Source organism: Bidens hawaiensis, unplaced genomic scaffold (genome assembly GCF_021521415.1).
Source record: "Bidens hawaiensis isolate Kalapana, Puna unplaced genomic scaffold, B.hawaiensis_p1.1 tig00024627_1, whole genome shotgun sequence".
NCBI lineage: Eukaryota > Viridiplantae > Streptophyta > Magnoliopsida > Asterales > Asteraceae > Bidens > Bidens hawaiensis.
Window position 1 is genome coordinate 93,037 of NW_027493890.1, and position 20,711 is coordinate 113,747.

At 36.2% G+C, this 20,711-nt stretch overlaps 2 protein-coding genes across 2 annotated transcripts; one reads left to right on the forward strand and one right to left on the reverse strand.

Moving 5' to 3' along the window:
• Positions 1-7,383: 7,383 nt before the first annotated feature.
• On the forward strand, positions 7,384-10,676 carry LOC143569647 (FRIGIDA-like protein 4a). The gene is made up of 3 exons (XM_077055510.1): positions 7,384-8,242; positions 9,036-9,211; positions 9,967-10,676. Exons 1-3 carry the CDS (start codon positions 7,384-7,386, stop codon positions 10,480-10,482), a joined length of 1,551 nt encoding a protein of 516 aa, XP_076911625.1. The 3' UTR covers positions 10,483-10,676.
• A 538-nt stretch (positions 10,677-11,214) lies between these two features.
• On the reverse strand, positions 11,215-20,338 carry LOC143569648 (uncharacterized). The gene is made up of 3 exons (XM_077055511.1): positions 19,679-20,338; positions 14,227-14,540; positions 11,215-11,778 (listed from the first exon to the last, which is right to left on the reverse strand). The coding sequence occupies exons 1-3, from the start codon at positions 20,311-20,313 to the stop codon at positions 11,420-11,422; spliced, it is 1,308 nt and encodes a 435-aa protein (XP_076911626.1). The 5' UTR covers positions 20,314-20,338; the 3' UTR covers positions 11,215-11,419.
• Between the last annotated feature and the right edge of the window lie 373 nt (positions 20,339-20,711).

Sequence of the window (20,711 nt, forward strand, 5' to 3'; positions counted from 1 at the left end):
GATTGTATTTGGCATTTATATTTACTTTGTAATTATCTTTTTTTTTATTGATCTCTATCCTAATATAGAGATTTGTAAATCGGTATTTATTGGGGAACATTAATGAGAAAGGATTCATTGAGAAAATCATCAAAAACAATACACGTTATCAACAACCAGCTTGGCACGCCCAATCTTTCAACCCACAAAATTGGTCCGACCCACCATGCCCGTACCCAACCAACCCACGGTCCACTTCTCAACATGGTTCTCCCGGAGCCGGTTTACTTGGTCCTCGACCCAATCAAGCCTATGCTACAGCTTATGCACCCACTAACATTGAACAAGCACTATATTCGATGTCACTAACCCGCCTGAGCAATAGATGATGGATACCGGTGCTACATCTCATATAACAAATAACCCTGGTAACTTACAAAATCTTTTTAATTCAGACATCGTACATAATATTACTATTGGTAATGGTTCAACCATTCCGGTCTATAGACAAGGCAATCAAACCTTACCGCCCTACCCACCCCGGAAATTAAATAATATTTTGTTTGCTCCTAAACTAATTACTAATCTCCTTTCTGTCACACCCCAACCTAAGGCGAAAATGTCGGGGCGTGAGCTGATTGTCACAGCTCTCAAGGTACTATTATGCAATATTAAAAGTGTCAATATCTATTAAACTTTATTAAATAGTCAAGTACATCAAACTCATAAATAAACAAGTAAAACAAACATCCAAAATTTAATTCTTGTATCTTCTTCTCTAACATGCATCCTAAGTTGCTTCAAACAATCTTGATAATCATGTAACACGATAACCTGCATATGCGTTAAAAATACAAATAGGTTTTGTCAACACTAGGTTGAGTGAGTATAACACCATATTTAAGATACAATAATAATAATAATAATAATAATAATAATAAGTAAAAATGCAAACTGTTCTCGTGAGAATATACAGATAAGCCATAGCACATAACAATCAACAACTATAAAGAAAGCAAACCATAAAGAAAGGGCTCAGCTAATCCATATAAATGGACATTGGTTACCAAGCAAGGACTAAACCATGTCATAAAAATGGACATCGGTTGCCGAAGTAAGCCAACAACGTTCAAATAAAGCAAGTAAGAAAATAGCAAGTTAGACAGACTGATAAACACAGAAGGATAAACAGTTGCGTTTGAATACTATATAATAGAAAATACTTACGAACGCATATGTCCATAAAACAATTAAAAATAAGTAAAAGAAGGGGAGTGAAATACTCACCTTAGTGGTTAAGCAAGAGATAATAAATAGGTAAGAAAGCGGTAAGTCAAGCTCTTCGGGATTTACTGACAAGAATCCTAATTACAATAATTGAGGAAATAAATATCATTTTAATAACTGAACTAAGATTAGATAGCAAATCGGGAATTCGATGATCGTGTGAATTCTTACGAAAGTTAAATGTTACAAAGATTTATTATTAATTTTATTATCAAGGTGTTATCGTAAATAATATGATTTATTGATACAAGTGTATATAAAATAAATATTTATAAAATATGGATAGATTATTTAAAGAGATTTGTTTTTAAATGTTAATTTTAACTAAAAATATGTTTAATGTGTTTATATATATTCTCATTACAAATAAAAATTTCTTTATAAGTAAATGTCGTAAATAATAATGGATAAATAATAAATAATAATATTTATATAAAAATGATCTTGTATAAACTATGTAAGCTATATTTTTAATATGTGAATTAACAAAGTTATATTATGTATTCTAAACTAAAACTTTATTAAAATATTTATTAAAACATTTATAAACCTTATAATTATCTAATATATGTGTTTACATATAATATATACATATATATAGCGTGTAACCAAAGTTCGGGAAAATATTCGGTTCATGCTGGTCTTATAAATAGATTGGTTTATTAATACATTTATATTATAAATTAATTGATTTATTAACGATTTAAATGAATTAAAATGATTTAAAAATAAAAATCCTACAAAAACGGGCTGGGGAATCGAACCTGCACCCCCAGCCGTTTATGGGTTTTAACTTTAACGAAGTCAGCCAACTGTGCTACTCAACCAATTGATTAAAGCATAAGAATTAATAATTATAAACAAGCATCCGATAAAACCCAATTGACTAAGAACCCTAAAAATCACAATCGTGTAAACCGTTAAGGATTTGATCAATTAGTGTTAGGGTTATTAAACAGCGACCAAAGACGAGTCTATCCATATAAGTAATTACCTTATTGGATGTTCGGGCGATGATGTAAATGGTGATGGCAGCGACGGCTTGGACGAGGATTAGAAACAGGTTATTGAGGTCTTGTTAATCTAACTAATTAAGAGGGTATGAACGGCGATGGTTATAAGGTCGTTCTTGTAGATTTAATTGGAATATAGTGTTCGATATGATGTATAATAAAAAACGGGTCATAAGCGACTATCATATGAAGCAATACAAATAATGTATGATCTTGTTTCTAAATTCGTGTTGTCAGTTAGGCCGATTTGGTATGATTAACACCACTAATGATTCAATTTCCAAATAAAATACGAGAATTAAGGTGCAAGTTAACACATACGGGTAAGGATGCGAATATGGATCATGGGTATGGTTTGAATATGGTTCTGGGTTAAACATAACAATATAATGCAGGTTTTACAACCAGGTCCCTGTAGTATGAAGAGGGGTACACATGGAGATTAAAGTTTAGTTTATGGTAGAAAATGTATATCTTTCAAAGTAAATTTGTATTTATATTAAAAAAATAATAACAATAATTAATAAAATAATATTATCTCGAATAACGCGATATTTTATTGGTACCAATTCCCGAAAATAAAAACATGTCGGGTTAGGATTAATGAATATTAATTTATAAAATTCGAGTTGTTACACTTTTTGTTCGTCGTTTAACCATAGATAACTGGATTTCCATAGATTTGACCAGTTTGATTTTCTTGTGAAGGATTTCAAGACCCAGATCCATATCCTTCGATGCAACAACAGCGATGATTTTTATCCCCTGCTTCCACCAGAGTCTACTCAGTACACTTCACCATTTACCTTTGTAGCGATCTCTCATCAACTTTGGCATCAAAGACTCGGGCATCCCGTGCGGATTTATTACGATCTTTGAAACATTATAATGTTATTTCTTATAGTAAATTGAATAAGAGACTTCTCAATCTTACTTCTCATTCTTGTGTTCTTGATAAAAGTATTAAACTTCCATTTATGACTTCTAATACTTGCACAACCCTACCGTTTGATATAATACATAGTTATGTTTGGACCTCCCCTATTATAAGCATGGGTGGTCATCGTTATTATATTCTTTTTCTTGATGACTTAACGAACTATTTATGGACCTTTCCTTTAGACAAAAAATCACAAGTCTTCTATATTGTTAACACCATTGCTAAACAAATTCACACTCAATTCTAAAGAAAAATTAAGACTTTTCAATTTGATAATGGAACAGAATACGAGGATCACGTACGACCCGAACACCATTAGTCCATATTCCACCTACTACTCACACTCAACCAGCCCAACCCCTAAGCACCTCCCCACTATCCACTCCAACCCATTCGTCCAACAACACAACTTTCCCTAAAACTCACACTTCATCCACTTATTCACCACACTCATCCAACACTCACCTTCTGCCATCCTCATCAACTCCTTCGCAACCCCCTCCATCAACTCCCATGCGTCCCATGCGCACCAGCGCCATGGACGGATACTTAAACCCAAATATTTAATCTCTCTGCTACAACTCCTATACCTATACCAAAAAATCCCGCGCTTTCCTTGTCCATTCCGGAATGGCACAATGCCATGACTAATGAGTATGATGCTCTTATTAAAAATGGCACTTGGGAGCTAGTCTCTCGTCACCCACAGATGAATGTAATTCGCAGCATGTGGTTGTTTAAACATAAGTTTAATACAGATGTCACACTTGAGCAATACAAAGCCCGTTTACTTTGTGATGGTCGCTCATAACATGTTGGCATTGATTGTGGTGAAACCTTTAGCCCGATTGTTAAACCAGCCATGATTCGAACCATGTTATCGATCGTTTATATGTTCACCAAATAGATGCTACCAACGCCTTCTTACATGGCACCTTAAACGAGACTATTTATATGTGCCAACCCATGGGATTTCGTAATAGAAACTACCCGAACCATGTGTGTTGGTTGAAATGATCATTATACGGGTTGAAACAGGCACCTCACGCATGGTATCAACGACTTACTGTTTATGTGTTAAAATTTTGGGTTTTCGGCAAAGCGAGTGTGTTAACTCACTATTTATTTTACACAAATGTAATGATTCTGAATATCTTCTCCTATATGTAGATGATATTCTTCCCACCACCTCGTCGAATACTCTTCGACGTGAGTTACTATCTCACTTGGCTACCGAGTTTGCTATGAAAGATCTTGGTCAGCTTAGTTATTTTCTCAGCATCTCGGTTACAAGAGCATGTGACACTATGTTCTTTAATCAAAGTTCCTATGCTCAAGATATTATTAAACGGTCCGGCATGCAATCGTGTAAACCCATTGCTACACCAGTTGATACAAACGGGAAATTAAGCTCACACTCCGGTAAGCCTTTTGATGATCCTAATCTTTATCGGAGCATGGATGGGGCTATACAATATCTTAGTTTCACACGTCCAGACATCAGTTACGCGGTATAACATATTTGTGTGCATATGCATGCCCCCATGACTACGCATTGGGACGCCCCGAAGCGCATCACCTGTTATGTTAAGGGTACTTCTCATCTTGGTCTCACCCTCGGGAAAGCTTCGAACCCTTCCCTTCTTGCCTATACCGATGCAGACTGGGCTGGTTGTCCAGACACTCGTCGTTCCACATCGGGGTATTGTGTCTATTATGGCTCCAACCTCATCTCTTGGTCCTCCAAACGACAACTAACAATTTTTGGATCGAGTGCAGAAGCTGAATACCGGGGAGTGGCTAACGTGGTAGCCGAAATATGTTGGCTTCGTTATCTATTGTTAGAGCATCATTGACCGTTGTCTCAAGCTACCATTGTGTATTGCGATAATGTTAGCGCTATCTATCTCTCCTACAACATCAGCGGATGAAACCCATCGAACTTGACATTCGCTTTGTTTGCGAGCCGGTTTAATGAGGTCAATTTCTTATTCTTCATGTTCCCTCACCATATCAGATTGCAGATATTTTTACTAAAGGTCTTCCACTGGTGTTATTCGACGATTATCTCTCCAGTCTCAGCATTCGTTCCCCTCCCGCTTCGACTGCCAGGATATAATAGACTTATATTTGGCATTTGTATTTACCTTGTAATAATCTTTATTTGATCTCTATCCTAATTAGAGATTTGTAAATCTGTATTTATTACGGAAGATTAATGAGAAAAAATTCATTGAGCAAATCATAAAAAATAATACACGCTATCACTTATAATTGTCTCTTTGAATCTTGATATCCATGCACCTCTCAAAATAGGCTGTGAACATACCCAAAACAAAGTAAATGAACATACACCTAAAAAGGTAAGCGAAGAAGAAAGACATTTCATCAAACATGTTGCAAAAGTATCTGAACCAAAGAAAATTATAGCAACTGGAAAAAGATTTAACCATTACCTACTCACCTGGAGTAACGAAAGCCCAAGTAAGCACCAAAACATATTCCAAACTGACCAATTTAGGTCCATCAACCGACCAGTAAAATAGAGAGAGAAAATGGTTAATTTAGGTCTATCAGTGCCCGAAATTAAGCGTTTGGCGGTGGCAGAGTAAGCAGAAAGAGAGAGAAAGAAGTGGCATAGTGGTATGACAAAGATAATGATAGAATCAGTGGTAGAGAGAGACAGAGACAACTATATAAGGAAAGAAACAATGGAGGATGAATGTTCATAAGGAGAAGTAAGGGTTTGAAATAGAGAGAGAGTGAGAGAAGATTAAGTATAGAGAGAAAGAGACAGTTGTATAAAGCTTCTACTGTAAGATTTCCTATCAAGCGTACAAGGAAGATAACGAAAACAATAATACGTCGCCTCTTTGCTTGCCACGTAAACCAATTGGCTTGTTTGCTTGGCAGTGTACTTGACTTTTAGTAAGGGGACAAGTGTCCCAAAAGTTCTTTTATTATATAAGGAGATTTTCTGTTTTTCTTTATATACATAATTTCTTTCCTTTTTAGATTATATACTTTTATAGGCAACCAACAAACACAAAATAAGGCACCCATTCGCAAGTTGGAGAGGCGTGAAAATAAATCCAATTCGACAAGTATATAATTTCCACTTCGATCTATGTTTAAACCAGCGAAAACCTAAAGATTTAATATCACCTATAATTTCTTCAATTTTCACCTCTTTATCTTCAAATTTTTTCTTCGTTCATTGCCTTCCAAGTTCTTCAAAACGCAATAAAAATGACCCGTGAAAGCATATATGAACAGAACCTTACACCTTTGCGAGATAAACTCCAACACAACCGAGACCACATAGCATCTGATTAGCACATGAGTAGTTGATTCCAACCCCGAGTCATACAAAACACATCCGATTCGCGACATCAATGTTTCTAATCTAGCCTCTTTAGTGGGATTCCAATTCATTTCGACCCTGCATATTATATTTTGCTAGAACTCATTTACACCATTTCATTATTAATATTAACATTGGCGTAGCTTTAGTTGGGCTAGGGGTGGTCGCGCCCTCTCCGGCTTTTCGACCGGTAGTCTAAAGTTATCTTTTTTCGGCCGAAATTTTTTATACATTTTGTAAATTTACCCGTTTTCGATCGAAATTTTGAGTCTGCCCCCCTCAATTTTTTGCTCGGTAGTGTAAATTTATTCAGCTTTTGCTCGAAAATTTTTAATACATAGTGTAAATTTATCCGTTTCCGATCGAAATTTTGAGCCGGGCCTCCTTTTTTTGCTCGGCAGTGTAAATTTATCTTTTTTCAGCTGATAATTTTTATACATGGTATAAATTCACCCGTTTATCACCGAAATTTTAAGTCCACCCCCCTCTAATCTAGGAATTTTTTTATACATATTAAATCTGCCATCCTCGATGTGTATGTCCAAATTTCGTCTTAATATATAAAATTAAACATTGATAATGGTTGTCACGTGTAGATGCTTCGAAACTATGTCACGCTTGGGGCGCATCATATCAGCAGCATACACCCAACTTCACCCGCCTCCTTATCCTACGCACCCATCTCATTCATTACAAAAATAAAAAACATCAGACGTGACGTCAGCATCCCTCATAATCGCCACCAACCATTTCTAGGGTTTTCTTGGTTGCCCCTCAATCCTCCTTGAGTCAAGTCAGCCATGGGTTCCATTCAAATTCCCGAGTTAACTCAGCCGCCGGACTTGGATGAGTTCCAGCGGCAAGCGTCACTCATGACCAGCTGCACCCTTCTCTGGAAAGAACTCTCCGATCACTTCGACTCGCTCGAGCGAAACCTAATTAAGAAGTCAGATATTATTAAAGATAAGATCAAAACATTGGAGGCTGAAACCAATGCGTCCTTGACCTCTCTTGAACAACGCGAAACCACCATCGAAAACTCGGTTTCAATCGCTATCCGGAAAGTCGAAGAAGCCTTGAAAGCGGCCGCCAATGCGGTTCAAACCCAAGAATTTCAGGATGACAGTCTGCTGGTGAGATTGAAGAGGTTTTGCGTGGAGATGGATTGGCTAGGGTTTTGGGAGTTCGTATCGAACAGGAAGAAGGAAATTGATGTGATGAGGGCTCAGATTCCTGTGGCTTTGGCTGAGTGTGTGGATCCTGCAATGTTTGTGTTGGAGGCGATATCGGAGGTGTTTCCGGTTGATAAGAGGGAGGATTGTGGGGTGGATTTGGGTTGGGCGTGTGTTTTGATGCTCGAGAGTTTGGTTCCGGTGATGGAGGATCCGGTTATTGGGAGCGAGCGGGCGTTTGTGACGCCGAGCGTGAAGGAGAAGGCGAGGGAGATTGGGGAAGTGTGGAAGGAGAGTTTGGAGCGGCGCGGTGGGGTCGAGAATGTGAAGGGGACGGAAGTGCATCTGTTTTTGCAGCATTTGGTGACGTTCAGGATTGTTGAGGAGGGTGATTTTGATTTGTGTAAAAAGCTTGTTGTTGGTTCTGCTTGGCGGAAGCAGATGCCGAAACTTGCTGTTTCGCTAGGTCTCGGTGATCAAATGCCTGGTATATTCTTTTTCTTCTTTGAAGTTAATTTGGTAGGTGTTTATTCACATTATATCTGTGTATTAACATCTTAAAGCTGTGTTATTTTTCATGAGATGGGGATCTTATTCTCTTGTTTGAGATCATCCCCTTTGGGCCCTTTCAATTATGAAACAATTAGGGTCTTGAGGTGGCACCCTGATGCACATTTAGGTCAAAGTTGGTCAAAATAAAAATTCGAGTAGTGAATTTGATTGCATTAAAGAATCATAATCGAATTCAATTGTTTGAAAGGAAACTGAATAATAGGTGGTTTCCAATAAATCAAAAGTTATCAAGTTTTCAAAATTTACTAATGCACCTTGTTTTTGGTTTTGTATATTGCTTGTATTTTTGGGTTATATTAACAAAAAATTTGAATCTTAAGCTTATTGTTAGCGACACTTTTCTTTTTTTGATATATTTTAGTATTTTTCTAATAAAGAGCGCATCGCATACGTGATGTGCTCGTACGTGATGCGCTCGCGCAATTTAAAACAATGAATGTCATTACGTGAAAGAATATATGAATAGTTAATTCATAAAAAGGCTGGTATGTGAAAGAAATCAGAGATACACAGTTTCTGGTCTTTGTACATTTAAAACAAAACAATAACCTCACATTTCTTGAAAAAAACTATGGAAGGCTGCTGTTGTATAATATTTGTTTCAGCTTTAGGCTTTCTAGCTTGTCACATTTGAAATGATAAGAAAAGTGGTTCGGTTCTAATGCTTCAGTTTTACTTGGATGTTGTTTCTTTTTTTGCATGCACAGATATGATTGAAGAACTAATTAGCAAGGGACAACAAGTTGATGCTGTGCATTTCTCTCAAGAAGTCGGTCTTGTTGACAGGTTTCCTTCTGTTCCTTTGCTTAAAGCTTTTCTGAAAGATGCAAAGAAAGCTGCAACATCTTTAATGGAAGATCCCAACAATTCTGGCCGAGCTGCGGTATGTAATATTCCCTTTTCGTTTAAACTGGTGTTTTCTAATTATCAGCAATTCAGCATATATTGGATACATTTTTCTAAAGCTCAATTCATACTTTTATTGAACTTATTGTTGAATATGATAATTGGTCAGTGCACTTGCTTTCTGAAGTTGTTTAGATGCCAATTTAGTGGTTGGATGGGTTGTTAGGCTTGTAAATGAACCTAGCGAACACGAATAGGGCATGTTCATGTTTGTTTGTGAAACTTTAACCGAAGAGATAAACTAACAGGGTTTTCTTGTTCGTGTCGCTAAAAAGATAAGCATGCCCATCTTCGTTTTCTAAGAAACTAAGCATGTTCATGTCCATTTATGCTTGTAATAGCATATAAACGAATGGTTCACGAACGTAAGCTGACGAACTTAATTGAAATACTCAACATAGATGAACGAACATAATTGAGCTAAACCAGTTAGAAGTAATGTCAAGAACAACATGTTGGGTTTAAAAAATAATAAAAATTAGACTAAGTTATAATGGGCCAAAAAATATTATATTAATATATTAACGAACTTAAACAAAAGTAAATAAATAACATAAATGAGTGTAAATGAACAAACATAATTTAAATGAACGAACATAAATGAACGATCGAGACACGTTTAACTAAATGAACACAATTTTTTGTCCATGTTTGTTCATTTATTAAATAAACTGCTCACTAAGACACTAAACGTTCGGTCTAACAGTTTAATCTACCAATATGATTTTACAGCTACTCGCTGCACGCAAAGAGCAATCTGCACTCAAAGTTGTGATAAAATGCATTGAAGAATACAAACTAGAAGCAGAGTTTCCACCAGAGAATCTAAAGAAGCGGTTACAACAGCTGGAGAAGGTAAAGACAGAGAAGAGGCAGCCAGCTGTTGCAACTGCTGCAAACAAAAGAACACGAGCCTGCAATGTGGGACCCATGCCACCAGCAAAGGCAGGCCGCATCACAAACACATATGTATCTTCCTCTCCACAGCCACCGCAACAGCCGCCACCACAACCAATGTTTGTAAGGTCTCCATCGCATACTCAATATCCTCTACCGCCATACCCGGCCATACCACCGCCACAAATGTATGGAACCACCAGGAGTCCATCTGCCAATCATTACGCATCACCTGCATATTCACCAGAAGCTGCACCTCATTCTCCTGTGTTTTCATACCCACCTACACCGCCAATGAACTATCATCCTCCCGCTGCTTATGGCTATGGGGCAGCGTACTATCACCTCTAGAAGATCTGACTACTACTGGTGTTTGGATAACTGTTGACCCCTCATGTTACTCTTTACCTAATATGGTTTGTAATCAATCACTAACCTTCTCTAATAGTAGGTGGTGTGTTAATGTTGTTTGTATTTTCTAATGTTGATTAAAATGCTACTCTTTATTAATCCTAATGTGAAAAAAAAAGTAGGTTATGATGTGATGTTCAAATACCAACCAATCAACCAACTCTGCTTTGACAAGTGGATTTATAGTTCTCACTTTAACCTTTTTGATAACTTTTGATGTTAGTTTTAACAACAGGCGGCGTGCATTTGCTAAAACTTACACTGTTTTTACTAAACGGGGTGTTTAACAATATTAACGTCACATAACACCAAAAAGAAGCAAATGAGTCCAAAAACCCCTTGAATCAATATCCTACTGTTAATTTAAGTTAACATTTGATGTTAATTTTCAGTTATGTTTGCTAAAATTTGACATGGGTGGTCGGTGCGTGTTTGCTAAAACTTGACATGGGTCTAATAAAATGGAACCTGACATGCGTCCCATCAAACGGGTCAGTGCATTTTTGCTAAAACATGACATGGGTCCAATCAAGCAGTCTGTGGGCGTTTGCTAATACTTGACATTGGTCTCAACAAACAAAAACTTGACCTTAAGTCCCGTCAAACAAGTCAATGCACATACGCTAAAACTTGACATGGGTCCCAGTAAACTAGTTGCACATATGCTAAACATTGGATCCCCCCCAAATGGATCACTTCACAATAGTCATATCAGTGAATACACAACAAGAAACAATATAATCCAAAGACAATATCTATCTACCATTAGTTTCAATCCAAAGTGTATAAAAATCTTAAATGCAAACAAAAGATGATGTTCGTTACTCTATCAAATGAAACATAAACAAAACACCACAACAGTTGCTAGTACATATTATCAGGTATGGTGTGCTTTCTCTCTCTTGCTTTCAATGGTGACCTTTTTCCTAGTATCAAAGTCCACAATCTCCAGATCAAACACAGTTCCTAAATACCCATACAAGATTCTTTCTTTCTGCCCTGTGTTTTTATCCAACTTCACAAAGTTGGGATCTTTCTCGTCATCATTCCCGGGTTTGTACATGTGTTGCACAGAGGCCCAAGATCCACGCCCACGCCTCTCTTTTTCAAAGAAATCTGCAAGCCTTACGGCATCTTTCAGGCCCGATTGGTCACTGGCAAACTTCACAACTGTTGTCCCCATGTGGCCGTCTCTACCGTACATTGACTTTGGCTTCCCAGTAGTGAATCCAATATCTGAAATGACGGAATTACCCAAAGCCTAGTTAACAGCTTCACCATATACCAAGTGCGCGAGGATTATGGATAGAAAATAATAAAAATCGCCAAGGGCATGCATGATAAACTCACCAGGATCCACATGACAGACAAAACAATGAAACTTTTCAGATTAACATTAATATATCTTGGATACTTTATTCCAAGATCAATCAGAAATTAAAAAATGTAACTAAACCAATACTAACCAGTAGCAAGCAGAAATGCCTGAAGAAGGGGATTTAAGTTGCATATGCAACTATCATTTCCAAAAACAAAATTTATAATGCTATCTACCATTTTAGTTTCGTCACAAAGCACGATGCTTGTCACACATGGCACTAGCGCAGAACTTTGTGTCATGTCAAAGCTGTATTACAAGCGTTTAAATAGTTTTTTCAAGTACTTAGCTACACTATGATATCTTTTAAGTAGGATTTTTAATAGAACAGCAAATATCATAAAGAATGTACATTTCTGAAAAAGAAACATCTAACATATATACTTCACTTGTATCAAAGTGCATCCTAGAAACAATAGATTGGTTATTCAAAAGTAATAGAAAACTTATTCCTCTACAAAGAGAAAGACGAAAAAGCAATGACAGGTAACAAAATCTTCTAAGAAACAGCAACCACTAGAACATTGTCCACATAGTTGCACGCTAAAGATTTATGTAGTTATAAGCATGCGCCTAGGTGCAGCATAACCGCCTTAAGTGCATCAAGGTGCACTGAACCAGCAAAAAACCGTTTGAATCGGCCAAAAGTAGTTTCAAACAATCTAAATCAGCCCAAAACCAGTCTAAAACAGCTGAAAATGGCCTGGGCCGGACGCACACCTTGCTTGGCTAGATATACTTGGCTACCAGCTCAGTATAATGCCTTTTTTCTAGTTCCCTAGCCTAGCGCTCAATAAGTTGATATACTAATTTGTCTAAGATGAAGGATAAAGATAACAATTCATTGTGTGTTCACCTCTTTAAGGTTTCATTTATTTGACCACTTCCTATTGATTTGATTAATACAATATGAAGGTTTCTGAGTCCATAGTTGTTAATAGCAATCATAGTGCCCGCTATAGCTCATAGCGTAGCGAAGCGGCAATAAGATTTTGGGGCCTTCATAGTGGGAAAATAGCGGATTTAGGGTTTTATTTTATTTTATTGTTGGATAATGTACATAGCGATTGAAAAGAAAGCGTATTTAGGTTTTTTTTGTTTCAGGATTGGAAAATGAAGTGTATTTTCTTCCATATTTATTTCTTCTATATTTACTGGATTTTTGATAAAATATACATGCAAAATATTTCTAAAACTTTCTTCTAGTGTTCGAAATAGCGCCCGCTCTCGCTACTTAGCGTATAGATACCGATATCGTCCTCTATTCACTGTTGACAACTATGTCTGAGTCCCATACTTTCCTTTGTAAGACTCTTGACACAATAAAACACTTGCCATCCTTGTTCTCAACAAAACTGCACATATCACCATTCACCCAACAGGTCATACACCACACAGCCGAAGCCGACACACCTTAGATCATCATCCTTACTGGTCACATCATCTGCCACCTAGCACTTCTCTTGTAGAGTTGGCAGAATGGGTGAGTCGAGTAACAAATTCAGATCACAATGGCTACTTTTCTATACAGGTCAGGTTGGGTTTACCCGCTCACATTTAGTTGTTCCTCCCAAAGTGATTGCCCAATTTAAAAATGGATAGTTACAATTTGCTAATTTTCATCTTTCACTTCTTTATCTTCAGTTTTACCTTCTAACTTAGTCCACCAGTAACTAAAGGCAAGGGCAGAATTGGTAATATAGCAACAAAAAATTGCATAACTGAACTTCTGGTTATGAAATATAAAACTAGGAGGAGGAGGAGAGTAGGTAATGTATGCACTAGATATTAACTATATGACTCTACAGTTCCTTCAATGATAGCACACATTAATATGCGGTCATCATATGCATATTTCCAATAGCTAAAAGTGTATGTTCATGATAAAAGTGTTTCCAACTTAAGATCAAGTATAACATATTTATGCAAGCCTCCTAAAACAATGCATATTTATGCAAGCCTCCTAAAACAATACAAAAAGTTTCCTCCGTTTTACTCGTTACATTAAAAAAAACCGAGAAATGTCAACCCGTTTTGACCCGTTTCAATCATTTTCTTTTTTTAGTTTGACCCATTCTGACCCATTTTATACATTTTGATACAACCCATTCAACCCATGGGTCAAGATTGCCACCCCTATATTTTCCTATCATATTATCGAATGAAAAGTTTTATATATGCTTACCGTGAATTTTTTTAATTTTTCTTTACTTTATTGGAAGTAGTACTCCAATAACAAATAGATTAAATTTACCTGCAAACGCATAAAACAGCAACATAGAGCAAAGAGACACATATATTTATACCTCTAAGCTTCGCGTCCATAGCTTTATTGCCTAAACCTTCCATACGGCCATCTCTACCCTTTCCTGTAGTGGTGTTGCGTATGATGACATGAGGTGGCCACATAATCAAGTCATCCCGGTTGGCAGCATTATCTTCTGCAGATAGCCGCTGATACGCCTTTGAGTTATCAGGCGGCATCATAGAGTTCCAACCCATCAATATGCACAATGCTTTGTGTAAACCCAGATGATCAGGAACAAGGTCAGAAGTTGACTTTTCAGGGTTGTATGTGTGCATGATGAGGCTATGCATATCTGGAAAATTTTTTGAGGACCTGAATTTGCATCATAAATGACTCGTTCATTTTGAGTTTGTTGGAGCTTAATCATGTTTAAGAGGTCCACAAGAAAGAAGAAACGTATAGTATTTAAAGTGAACATGACTCCATATGTCATTTGTTACAACCAAATGATATTTTACCAAACATGAAAGTTACGAAGAAAATACAAATCGGCCATGGCTTTTGAGAGGCCAATTGCGTATTTCAAGATGTAAAATATAAATCGGCCGGCTTTTGAGAGGCCAATCAATCAATGCATGACAATCAAGTAACCTTAATGCTAATTTATGATATTATCTTCGCATAAAAACAATATACTAACCTAACTTAATAACTAATCGTAGATGCAGTTCCAAATGGGGCGAGGCCCATATACAGGCCTAACATATAGATAGGTGGTATCAGTTAAGCAGCCATTTGTTGCTTGCCCAAAAAACAAACTGAACACTCTTATATGGTGTTATGGACTGAGGCCCACGCAGAGGTTGAACATACAGGCAGGGGGTTTCAGTCATATATTTTGTTTGTTACTCACCCCAAAACACATAACATGCACGTATGGTGTTATAGCCTCTAGGCATTTCACTTGTCTGATAAGAAACTACATAACCACAAATATGTCTACTCATACACGAGAAGAAAAAGACAGACTAATAGCAGTACCATTATCACACACTATGTTCTTATGAAGAGGGAGATTACTCTGGAATTAGATGTAGCATTATACACATGGATTAGACACATATGTCAAGGCTAAAAATGACTTTAAATGAACTTAGAAGTCCATTTCTACAAATAAAAGAATCAATGAACAGAGATACAATCAAAGAATTTGGCCTAAAACATATTTAAGAAGCTAGCCAAACCAAGCATATTTTGTTCTTATATAATCAATAGACATGAAGAAAGTTACAGACTATATATGAAAATAATAAAGACTTGAACTTTATCATTTCTTGCAGGGTCGTGCATTATGTAACTAACTGAAAAGCTAAGGCTTGCAGCTCAAAGAAATACATTTGTTATGTGTTAATTTATTTTATTTTTTTCATAATATGATCCTAAAAAAAGATTCATTATGTGCATAGACATTCCCATACCAAGTGTTACTGCTACATATGTAAATTGAAAGAATACAAATCATTAAAATAGTACCATTTCAATGTCATATATAATATGCTAAATACTTAAACTAAATAACAAATATATGAAAACGGATCAGTACTAAAATAAATTAAGTCGCTGCCAATCAAACAGAAAATAGTACTGTTTTATAAAACCATTGTAGACAAAGTCACAAGGCACAGAGAGCTCGCCTATGACAAAAAAATGCGCGATTATTAGATAAATAGAAACATGAAAACAGAAAAAAAAAAAAAACTTTCAAATAATACACAAAGAGCCCTTAAACTAGTAGATAACAAATGATCTAACCACAGAAACAACAATTACCATATGACTATGACTATCTTTTAAATTATATGTAAACTATCTAGCTAACCCTACCTTCAATCAAATGATCATTTGAGTATAATTATGAAAGCGGTAATAACAACTTAATAAACACACCCAAATGCCGCATAAATATAATAGATAAAAAAATCAAAATCTAATAGTAAAGCTAGAAGAATTATGATGTGATTCTTATCAAAAATAAAAAAAGATAACACAAATAATTAACAACTATGAGAGTACGAGACCAAACAGATGACCATGAATGCTTTGACTGAATGAACGATTAACGATATATGTACATGTGTATATATCTACACACACACATATATATATATTAGAGAGAGAGAGAGAGGCCTCCAACTGCAGGCTAAAAGGAGTGCTAATTACATAAATTAAAAGATATTTTTACCCTTGCACTTTGGATTCAAGTCTAATATACAACAGATTATTATCCACTGCAATAAATGGCAAAAAGAGAAGCCATATATGATGAAGAATAAATAGCCATGATTATGAGTAATCAATCACGTATGCTCCCGAGTCTCAAGATCAATGTGTAAGAAACCATTAGATCTCTAGTGGAGGAGAAACAAATAAGTGTGCTTGCAAATAAGCATAGTTCATAGAATCCCTACTCCAAAGACAATCACACGGGTCATGTGCATTGTTCTTTGGTAATAACACAAAAAAGAACCAGCCACACTGTTCATGCTAATATAATAGTAGAACTTTCAAACACTCCTTAAAATGGAGGATCACCAAGTTTCCATACACACGACAAGTATTTATATTATGACAAACCAATTTAGCAACTTATGAGGTAGAATCAACACGAAAATCCTGATTATCAGACTCCGGAGTCTGAAGAGCTATAAGCTAACAATTACAGATCTAGTGCAACAATTACCATAGGCTAAAACTTATGCTGTTATGTCTACAATGTGAGTATACGAATGGCTGATGATTATGCAGCAGACATGCTATCCTACAATAAATTCTGCAGAGTCTTCCAAAGATTAACCTCACTCAAAATTCAGATACATATTATTAACATCCGTTATGAACTAAAAAAGAAACTTCAACCTAAGATAAAGATATATGATAGATCCATAGTTATTAAAAGCCCTCGCTTCTTGCGCCTAGGCCCATTTTTAGGCGAGGCTCAATAAATGCGCTTCTAGTTCCTAGGTGAGCGCTTCAGCATTGTCTATGCCAAGAACATGAGAAGATAAAGCCAAGCAAAAGAAACACAAGGAGTGCTAATGTGCCATTAAAACTTAGATTTAAGAGAGGTCAAAGACATTATATTGATACATTTTGTTATTCAAGTTCTGGAATTACACTTAAAACTTGACTACTTTAGAACATTTGGTACAAATTAGATGATATTAAATGTTATATAATAGCTTTTGTTATTTTATTTGAAGAATAGTATTATTTTTCATATATATAATATATTTATTTTATTTTTTTTATCTAAGTGCGCTTTTTTTCCTCATACCCTCGCTTTTTTTGCGCCGTGCGCCTAGGCCTTGAACGAGGCCTAAGCGCCTTAAGTGCGCCTAGAGCATTTGATAACTATAGATATATCACCATTCCACTGACACCCTTGTTCCTAAAATAGCTGGTAAAAAAGACCCAAATCCACATAAACTTTCATATAAAAACTATGCATACCACCATTGAACAAATTCAACCCTCTTTAACAGTTTAAAAGAACCTATTCTTTAAAGTTCACTATAGAGCATAGAGCACACACAAGAAATACAAATAAAGATATACATATGTATATATAAATCATGAAGTTGGCGCATAATAGTCAAACACGCCTAACAATTACACTATTGATAAATCGATTAACATAAAAGAACTTAATCAAACTTATGAAAAACTCTATATAGCACCACGAGAAGCACCAACTACCTTCCTATAAAAAAAAGTTAACCAATTTTAATTTAAGATTAAAATTAGGGTAAATACCATAAAAAACAACTTACTTTTAGTTTTTTTCTCACAAAAGTCCTTCACTTTTTTTAGCATATAAAAGTCCCTCAACTTAGTATATTTAAACCAAAATGTGCAATGACTTACAATAGCCAATTACAAACTATTATGTAATAAACAAATGGGCCCACCGCCAATAATTTCCTACCTCCGGTCGCATAGACCGCCTTCACCACCATACCTTTTTTCACCTACCACACAGGCGACTCACCAACATTGAATATATGTGTTCAACTTTAGTATATTTGACTTTAAGATTAAAATTACATGCCACCCTATTCAAGTTTCAACCCTGTTCACAATTCAACAGAACCTATACTATAAATGTACTTCTAAATTCTAATAATTCTAATCCTAACAGTGTTATACAATCTACTTGAAATAAAGCCGAGTGACAGGGTGAGTAGTAAGTACCTATCCTTTCAAGTTCAGTATCAAGCAGAGAGTACACACAGAGAATATAAATAAAGATATACATAAATACACGAGAAGAAGCAACTGCCTTCTTATAAACAAAAGTTAACCCTTCTTATAAACAAAAGTTAACCAATTTTACTTTAATATTAAAACTACATGCCACCATATTCAAGTTTCAACTCTGTATTCCCAGCCCGTCCCCTATCCCTATCTCTATAATTACATTACAAATCACTACAGTTCTCTCTCATGTTCAACTATATAATACTTTGTTATATGTTTATTATTACAATTTTCTCTCTCCTCTATTCACAACCAATTCAACAAATAACAAAAATAAATAGAGAAAACCAAGTTTTCCCCAAATTTATAAATAATCACTAACTTTTCTCTCTTCTCTGCTCACAACCACTCAAAAACCTGTCCTATAATTTGCAAAACTCTCACAAAAATTTAGGGGATGGGTTGAGAATGCTCTAATGCTAAGAGCATTCCCATCCCTTCCACCATCTCTATCTCTATAATTACACTAAAAACACTATATTTTCTCTTTAATTTTCAACTAAATAATACTTTTTATTCCTTTAACATTACAGTTTGATAGAACCCCAAAACATAAACAAGAAATTAAAGGATAGTTGGCCCGATTCGAGATGGGCTATTCTCCAAATAATCCAATTCGAGAAGGATTAGATCTCCATTAAAAGGATTTTAACCAAGTAAATTCATAAGCATAAACATCGAAGATCAATAAACTAAAACACCAACACATAAATAGACCTAATTGTATTAATAATGATGGGGTTACTTAGACCCTTCAGCATCCTCACCCATTTATTTCCCTTGGACCCTTCAACTTCCTTGGATCTGGCCCGAATACCCACCCGTAGAGAAGACGGTTTGTATTACAGTTTCTCCCTTTTTCACTCACAACCACTTTCAAAAAAATTTATAAAAATTACAGAGTGCTATAGAAACTTTTCAAATATTCAGAAAAATCACTACACTTTCCCTCTCATCTAATCAAATCACCCTAAACCACACCCTAAATTATAATAAACCACACTCACATTAATTGACGGATAGATTGTGAATGCTCTAACAGTGTTATTATACATATATAACAAGTATCATATATAACAGTCTCCTTGAAATAAAGCTGAGTGACTACCTAAACATGCATAATATCATAAACATCACTAATCAAATATACATCTATAGCAAAACGATTTAATTCAATCGAAACATTATCAAACCTGCCACAAGCAAGACACTGCAAAGAGCCTTGCTTTCCATCTGCCAAATACTTCTTCTTCTGGTTCGCATTCTCGTTAACCACCCGGACATAATTCAAAAACAAGGTTTTCACCTTGGCCTGATCCACTTCTGGCCTCATATGCTTCGCGGCCCGACCCTCTTCCCGGTTACTCGGCCCCGCCAAACTGGATCCATTACCATTCCCATACTGCAAAAGCTGCTGCCTTTGTCTGGCAAACTCGTCATCGCCAAATTTGCGCTTGCGAGAGCCTTCAAGGGAGTTCCGGTAGTCCTGATTCTGCTGGCGGTGATGATCGGGAGGTGGGTTTCGATCAAAGTGCCAAGGGAGCTGCGGGGGGAAGTCTTGGTAATCGGGCGGTAAGGCGAAGTAGGATCGGGCAGTGCCGTCGGCGAGGAGGATGGTTCTGCGGTCGAGCATGTGGAATCCGTAGGCAGGAGGCGGTGGTGGTGGTGCGAGGGTGGTTTCAGGGTTGACTTTTGGGGAGGGTTTGGAGTGATGTGGTGGGTTTGAAGGTGAGGGTTTGGATTTGGGTTTGGATTCCGGTGTAGGTTTACGGTGGTGGTGGTGGTGGTGAGAAGAGGATGAGGGCTTTTGAGGGTTACCTCCGGCCATCGGAGAGTGGAGTCGGAAGTAACAATTTCCCTACGGAGTATGTATGTATGTATGTATGCGAATAAAGTCTTTCAACGCAACATATATATAATTGAGTAAAATTTTCCATTTTATGAATCGATAAATAATGTGAATTTAGTTTAATAATTTATTTTTTGTATTCGAACCCTTCATGTTTTTCAATACTTGCCAGTTACATTTATATCATTAACCACTTTAAATTTAATCGTTAATTCAGGGGTAGACATGTCTTTTAACTCTTTCTTTATTATAATACTTATTTCAGTGAACTACGGTTTTCGTCCATATGATTTGTCTAAATCTGCAATTTTAGTCCAATAGTTTCAAATTTGTGATTTTTTTCTTTATAGTTTCATTTCACTTGCAATTAAACCTGA